Raw genomic sequence first — 8,582 nt, 5'->3', positions numbered from 1 at the left:
CTAGAGGATCCCGATTTAGGGATGCAGAGAGTAGAATCCGTAGTCAAGTTACAATACGTAAACGTAAGAGAGAAAAAACAATTTTGTATAATTTCCTAATTGCCAATGAAAAGAAAAGGGTGTGCCGAAAATGTGGTCCAATGGTTCAATAGATAAGGCACCTCAAAATATTGGTGAAACTGGTGCATTTTGAGGTTCTGATAGTCGTGCAAAGCATGTCCTGGAAATAAGTTAAGTGAAGAAACTTTAAACGTTGTCCGGAACCATATAAGAATTTACCGAAAATAAAATCGCATTACACCCGCAAGGAAACCAGAAGATTTTATTTGGATCAAACTTTGTCAATTTCGTCTATATCAAGAATATTGTGAAGAGACCATCCCAGATTAAAAGAAGAACCTTTTGTCCTTTTGCCATCCAAAGAAAAATAAGGAAGTTTTTCAAAACAAATGAGGAACACATGAAGCGAAAACATGATGCCCAATCTGAGTAGTACTAGAGTATATGGATTGGGCGCTGTCCCTGGGTTTTAATTGAAAACTACAGTTTTTTAAGCATCAACACTTCCTTTGGTGGTGTTAATACTTAAAAAACTGTAGTTTTCAACTAAAAACCAGGGACTGCGCCAAATCCATATACTCTAGTACTCCCTTCGGTCGTGTTAATGCTTAAAAAACTATAATTTTTGAAGCAAAAACCGAGGGTTGGTGGCCTTATACATATACTTCTTTGCTCAATAGATTTCTTCATTAAATTAACTCATTTAAAAACAGAATGAGTTTAATTTTAAAACACGAACAAAAAAAATTCTCAGCTCTATCATCTCTCATCCCAAAAGTAGCCAACTTTAACTCAAATAACAAATCCCTCATTTCCTCAGAAGCGCAAGCTGTTGGATCTATAGCAAAAGCAGGAGTAAATATAAGCGTAGCAGTGAAAAAATCTAACGAGTTGAAAGAATTACAACATATAAGACAAATGCGAAATAAAAGATTAGAAAATAAAAAAAGGCAATCGTTTTAAAATTATTGGATAAAAATGTCTATGATAATTGCTCAAACTCCTAAAACTTATTTCGGTTCTGACATTCAAAAATCATTAAGTTCTCTTCCTGGATTTCCATGCGCAAAATATCCTGGAGAAAAACATCTTCCCGGTCATAATTACACTGGTCCAGGTACAAGGTTAGATCTACGATTAGACGAAAACGATAAACCAAAACCAGGTGAAGAACCCGTCAATAACGTAAACAGGATATTTTATACATAAATAAAGACATAACACCCAGACACGAAGCAGACAAACAAATGATAATTGAACTTGAAAATATTCCAAATCCAACTTTCAAAGAGAGAATGCAATGAGCACTGATTATAAAACTCTTGAAAGCAAAGATGAAAATAGGTATGGGAATAGCAGATGAAATTTGGTCAGCAGATTTAATTAATATGCCTGTTAAAAGAGGATATAAATATTGTTTAACCGTTATAGATTTGTAAAAGATATACTTGGGTTATTCCTCTCAAAAACAAAACAGGTTTATCAGTCAAACACGCATTTGAAACAATAATGAAACAATCTGACAGACGACCTCAACAGTTATGGGTAGATAAAGGAAGTGAATTTTATAACAAAAATATGAAATCTCTAGGATTTGAAATTTACAGTACGCATAATTAAGGTAAAGCCGTAGTTATTGAGAGATATAATAGAACTCTAAAAAATAAATTATTCAAAAAGTTCACGGAATTGAAATCTCAAAAATGGCTTAAAATATTACCAGAGGTTGTAGATAAATACAATAACAAAATGCATTCATCTATAGGTGTCACACCAACACAAGCCTCAAATAATCCAAATATTATAAAGTCAATTACGCGCAACATAACTATGTAAATGAGATAAACAATTTAAATATCAAACCCAAGTCGAAGATCGCGTTCGTATTTTCAAATATAAAAGCAAATTCGAAAAAGGCTACGTCAGATTTTGGACCAATAAAATATTTATCGTAGATAAAGTAAACACCACATCACCTCCAACATATGAATTAATCGATCAAGACAAAGAAGAAATAGGTTCTATCAAAACGAACTTTCAACTTATGAGATGGGCGAATGAGTTAAATATATCACCGTTTTATTATTGTATGAGAGATGAAATAAATGATCTCAAGGATAAGAAAGGTAAATTTTATGCGATAACAAATATACATACTCCAGATCAAAACGGAGTTCATCACTGCTTTATACAAAGACTCTTTAAATAACTTTTATTTCTTCGATTCTTTTGGATTAGAACCAACTGAAGAGATAATGAAATTAATGCAATTGACTAATCAACCAATCAAATTTTCAACATTTCAAATTCAAATACCGGGACAAAAAGTTTTGTGGTCAACTATCACTTTGGGTTTTATATCAAGTAACTTTAGGAAAACAGTTTGAAGAAATTGTAATAAATTTAACTTAATAAAAATGGCGAATAAATTTGGATTAGGTTCTTTACCTTACCTAACACTACAGCATGGATAAATAAAGCAAAACCTTATTTTGTGGAACAAATTGGAGACATGCTTCAAGGTGATTTAGATATGAATAATTTTACCATAACTACTTTAAAGTTACCAGAAAATGATTATGATGCTGTTCACAAGAAATATTTAATGGATCAATTAAATTTAATTAATAAAGATTTTATTGATGATACTAAATTACAAGAAGAAGTAACAAGTTTGAAAAGTTTTATTGAAGAAACAATTACTTAATATAGTAGATAAAACTCAATTACTAACTTTAAGTTCATTAATATCTAATTTAAATGATAAGATTACAAAACAAAAAGTAGATCTTAAACAACTAATAGCCAATATTAATCCAGGTATAAGTGAAGATAAATTAACAACATTAGAAACTAAACTTATTGATAATAGTGAAATATAAAAACAACTAGTTGGTATTAAACAACAATTACTTAATGTAGTAGATAAAACTCAATTACAAAGTTTAACTTCATTAATATCTAAAATAGATGATAAGATTGCAATACAAAAAATAGACCTTAAACAATTAATAGATAATATTATTCCAGGTATGAATGAAGATGAATAAGCCGCATTAGAATCTATACTTAATGATAATAGTGAAATAGTCGTTATTAATTTAATGTAATGTAATGTATCAATAAACCATTTATCTCTTGTGTGTTCTTAATAATAAGCATTAATGTATATATAGTTTGCCCATCACTTCTCATTATGTGCCTGAGAACGACGGGGGAAACACGTCGAAACGTTGCATAAAACTTTAACCAGTGATTGTTGTTCCATAAAGCTGTGTCTATATCATACTCACAATTGCTACATGCCATTCAAAGACTTTATTAATATCTAAATTAGATGAGAAGATAGCAAAGCAAAAAATAGATTTTAAACAACTAATAGATAATATTATTCCAGGTATAAGTGAAGACAAATGGCAACAGGAATCAACTGCTCTAGAAACTAAATTTAAAACTGAATTACAAAAAGAACTAACAAATATTAAACAACAGATAGAAAATATTGATTATAGTGAGCAGATAACTAATATTAATAATGAAGTTTTAAAACAGGAAAAAAATATAACCACATTAGAAAACAAACTCAAAGAAAATAAAAAATCATATTATTTCAATCTTCCAGCTTTGGCTGTGAGAAATACTGAACGCATTCCTACAGGTGAAACAAAATATCAGTTGGAAGGATATGTTTATATTAAAAATAAAAAAGTATTTTCATATATAAGTGGAAACATTAAAAACATATTTGATGATTCGGGAAAGTTTATTTTCCGAGGTAAAGCTTTAATTGAAATTCTTTTTCCTGTAAAAGTTAAAATCGATTCAATCTTCTTCTCTCATCCATCTCACTATTTAAACGCTCGTAAGATTTTCGAATTTATCAAAGATGGTGAATATGTTGAAAATAAAGAATTGGAAGTTTACGATGAAAACAACAAGCCTAATCACATGTATGAAATTAAAACAAATAGAAAATATTTAGACATCTTTAGAATGTCAATAATATTAGACAATGACAACGATGTTCTTTCAATAGGTGATTTTGATATGATATTAGAGACGGAAAGCTCACCATCGATAAACATTATTAGAAATCCAACTCCACAAGAAACAGATACAATAAAGAGTTATACGTTTTGAATATATAAAGCTATATTTTGTTAATACTAGTTTTTATACCCTCTAAGATATTATACTAATTTATTTACACAAAAGTCAACGAGGTAAAGAATTTATAATATTTTCATCAATAATTGAACGTCATCATAATAAAGAAGTTGGTGGTATATATACTTGTAGATGTATTATAGACATTAATATTGAAAAACCAAAATTTACAATTCATCTGAATAAGATTAATTCGAAAGAAGAAATATCATAAGTATCTGTAAGAGTTACTATTTTTAAACCCGAAGTAATTATAACAGATAAAACAAAAATAATACAAGGTATAGAGATTAGAGGGCAGTTTATTGTAAATATTGAACAATATCCAGAAATCAGAAATTCACTTAATTTAATGTCATAAAAATGGAACTCGAAAGTAGACAACAATATATGATAGACAAACAAAACGAGTTAAAAGTAAAACTAGAACAATATAATAAATATAAGAAAAGATGGATTAGAGTTGATTCTGTTTTCAAAACACTGAGTGTAGTTCTAACAGTAGGAACAACAGTTGCAACGGCTGTAACTGGTGGATTAATGGTTCCACTACTTATCCCAACTGTATTAGCCACAATTACTGCTATTCAAACTTCATCTTGTGGGTTGATTGCTATAGGTTATACATCAAAACAGAAATCTTAATATAAAAAGAAAACAAAAATCTTAAATGCCTATCTTAATAAATTATTTATATTTTTAGAAAGATCAAGAGAAGATAAGAACATAACAATAGAAGAACTAGAAAAATTCAATGAAATTCTAGATAAATTTGAGATGGAAATATCAGCAATAAAAGTAAAAAAAAATACTTTAAAAATAGATAATTAAAAAAGCATATATAAAAAATATGAATAAATCAATTGAAATTAATGATGATGAAACATTCATAGAAAACGTGTTATTTTCAAATTTTGTCAAGATTATTTCTGATAAATTTTTAACATTTAAAGGACAAATTGAAATAGATGGAGAGATATTTCAAGATGGAAAACACAAACAAGATATGCGTATTGTTGGTTTCAATGGTAAATCTTTTCACACAATCTTTTCTAGAATTGATTTAGAATCTGATGCTTCTGATTGGTATTTTACAGGAAGAATCCTTTTACGTAAAGGCAATTTTAAAGAAATTAAAAGATCAAAAGTTGGAAGAGGAACTGAACTACTCAAAAAAATAAATGAATATATAGGTAAAAATTGTTACATACCAACAGATGGTAGCTGTTTTATCAAATGTGTAAACTATGTTTTAAACAAAGATTTAACAAATGAATTTCAAAATTTCATCAAAAGCAAATAGAAAAGGAGTGACGACAACTGCTAGAATTAATGAATTCAATAAGGAATGTGATATTTCATTTCAAATTTATACTCATAATAATAGACATTTAATTAGATTGGGTTTTATTATTAGAATAACCCTTAAACGTTTTTCTTTTCTTTTAAAACACCATCAGAAGTTAGAATGATATTGTATTTAACTTTTGGCGCTAAATATAAACCAAATATGATTCCACCATCACCGTAATTATTCTTGCCTTTACAATATTCATTTTCAGATACCAACCCAGCTCGATTTAATTTATCCCAATTTCTAGATGAAATGTATAAACTATCAGTATCGGTATAGTATATTTCAGGTTTATAAAATCCATTTATTACATGAATGAAATTATTCATTATTTTTTTACTTTGAGATAAAACGAATGACCCTAAATGACTATTTGTGAGTCCTGTAGATTTAGTTGGGTGATCTTCAGCAGTAATCTCTTTTTCTTCAATTTCTATCTCAACGAAATATTGAGTATCATTTATTTTTTCATAGTTTTTAACATGTGAGTCGAAGTTAGCCTGAAAAGTTGCTTCATTCCACAAATGATTTCTCGTGTTTCTATCCTTCTGAATAGATTTACCATATAAGGAATTACCTAATATTTTCATGCAATTACTACCTACCATATTACCTTCTCGATTATATTTATTTCTTAGATCTCTCAAAATTAAAATATAATCTCTATATGGTGGAGTTTTAAAATTTTCTTCGTATACTATAACATCTAATATCCTAGATTTTTACCACCGGCTTTAACTATTTCTTGAATATTGACCGATGTTAAAACATCTGAACAGAAACCATTTCTAAACCTGATTTTAGTGTCAGTTTCCTTTTGTCCTTCTTTATTTGTGTAAGTGATTTTATCTTTAGCTGGTATTGGTTGGAAGAACGTGTTGGTAGGATATTTAAACCACACTGTTAAAATAGCTGTTCTTGGTCTAAATTTCTTTTCATTGAAGAGTTTTACAAATTCTTTTTCTTCTTCTAGTAGAAACGGTCTGTATGTTTCGGAACCATTCTAGTAGTTTCATACCACTCTTCTTCAACGATTTCTTTATCGTAATGATACAAATAATACCAACCCTTAAAAGATAAAGCTGGAGCCGTTAGATTATTGGACATATTCTGGTTTACAACTTCTTTCGTTACTTGGTTATATTTTATCAAACAAGCTCCAGTCCAAGACATCTCTTTTTGCATAAGGTTCCCATTCCCGTCTTAAAGATTCCCAATTATCTTCAAAGTATTATGCAACCTTGATATCAGTGATCTTTCTCAAATTCATTGGTAGATTAGATGAATTACCCCATGCCGCTAAACTAGATGTTTCATGTTGATAGGAACATGTGAAATTAATATGTTGTAATTAATTATTATTGCTTGTTATTTCTTTCTGTCTTTTCCATTTTTTCTGTAAATCTTCATCTGTGTATGGATTAGAAAAAGGTAATGATAGAATTCCTCTGGGTGTTTTTTTAAGGACAATGCGTTAGTTTTTTTTATATTTTTAAGCACAATCCAGTTATCAAAACCGCTACCGTTATGAGAAATTAATATTATTCTCTTTCTATCATATTGACCTAAATATTTCAACATTTGATCTATACAATCTGTACCTACAAATATTTCTACTATATTCATTAGTTTATCATAAAATTCTTCTGGAACATTATCTGTAGGATTTAAATCTGAAAATCTGGATTATTTATTCTGTCTAACATTTTTCTTAGTTTTTCTAAAATAATTAACGTACACGCATAAGGTATTGTTTTACGCGTTTCACTTTCTGAATATGTTTCACAATCCCAAGCAAATAACCCACCATCACTCATACTTGAAAACACGTTTAGTTTCAGAGGTGAAACCTGTGTTACTGCGTTATCGTCTCTACACGTTTTCCATTCTTGTTCATAATTATCTTCTATTTCTTTAATACCCAAACTTTTTTATTTCTTCTTATAAGACAGAAATGTGAGTTGTGTAAATATAAAACCCAATCTAATTCCTCTTTCACAATTGTGGGGCGCAAATGTGTATTATTATGAGTATAAATTTGAAATGAAATATCACATTCCTTATTGAATTCATTAATTCTAGCAGTTGTCGTCACTTTAGTTTCAGAGGTGAAACCTGTGTTACTGCGTTATCGTCTCTACACGTTTTCCAACCGTGATCAGATACCAAAGACCTCCTTTAACCAAGCCCAGAAATTAATCGCCACAGCCAACAAAACCTTCCCAAACTCCAAGATCCTCTTCACATGTATACCCATTTCAAATATAATCTCGAAGAAAGCACAACAGAACCTCAGCACTCTCAACAACATGATGATGGAGTCCAGTATCAACAGCGCAACAATCTTACCACCCTACGAAGAAGAATTCGAAACAGTTGATAATCTTCATTGGTCTCCAGAAACAGCAAACAGCATCTATTTGTTTTGGAAACACCAGCTTCAAGCATCGAGTAAGTCTTTAAACTAATTACTGGGGATAAAAATACCGAGAAGCCACCGCTAGGCCAAACTGTAGTTAACTTGAGCCGCAAAATTCTCACACCCCTTCAGCATTCAATCTTAGACCGTGGACTTAAGTTTATTCCCACACCAAAGATAGCTAACTTGAATTATCTCCAACCATCCATTGAACGATTTCAACGAAATCTTAGCTGCACATATTTTTTTCGAAACCACCCCCCACGTGGTGCTAGAACAATGTTTATTCCTAAATCCACGTGGACACCCCCTCAGGCCGCCATCCATCCTGAAATATTGAAAGCATTTGCGAGTATGAATAGCCAAACAGTGAACCTTTCCATAACACACGAAAAGCTTAATCTCACACGAGTGGAACGGGAAGCGTTAAACTTACTTAAGAAAGACGATAGCATTGTTATTAAAAAGAGTGACAAAGGTTCATGTTGTGTCATTCTGAATAGGGAGGATTACGTTTCAGAAGCAGAGAATCAACTGAATAATCCTTAACATTATGCCATTTTACCGAAACCAATTTTCAAA

General features: G+C 30.1%; 2 protein-coding genes across 2 annotated transcripts; both read left to right on the top strand.

Moving 5' to 3' along the window:
- Positions 1-1,038: 1,038 nt before the first annotated feature.
- On the top strand, positions 1,039-4,200 carry LOTGIDRAFT_157485 (hypothetical protein; the record flags this gene model as incomplete). The annotated part of the gene is made up of 5 exons (XM_009049693.1): positions 1,039-1,225; positions 2,016-2,186; positions 2,526-2,725; positions 2,829-2,880; positions 3,458-4,200. The coding sequence occupies 5 exons, from the start codon at positions 1,039-1,041 to the stop codon at positions 4,198-4,200; spliced, it is 1,353 nt and encodes a 450-aa protein (XP_009047941.1).
- A 390-nt stretch (positions 4,201-4,590) lies between these two features.
- Positions 4,591-5,408, top strand: LOTGIDRAFT_157484 (hypothetical protein; the record flags this gene model as incomplete). The annotated part of the gene is made up of 3 exons (XM_009049692.1): positions 4,591-4,846; positions 4,931-5,025; positions 5,325-5,408. The coding sequence occupies 3 exons, from the start codon at positions 4,591-4,593 to the stop codon at positions 5,406-5,408; spliced, it is 435 nt and encodes a 144-aa protein (XP_009047940.1).
- Between the last annotated feature and the right edge of the window lie 3,174 nt (positions 5,409-8,582).

This window comes from Lottia gigantea, assembly GCF_000327385.1.
Source record: "Lottia gigantea unplaced genomic scaffold LOTGIsca_14, whole genome shotgun sequence".
NCBI classification, from domain to species: Eukaryota; Metazoa; Mollusca; class Gastropoda; family Lottiidae; genus Lottia; species Lottia gigantea.
The sequence above is the reverse complement of the archived record's forward strand: the minus strand, read 5'-3'. Positions and strand labels throughout refer to the sequence as shown.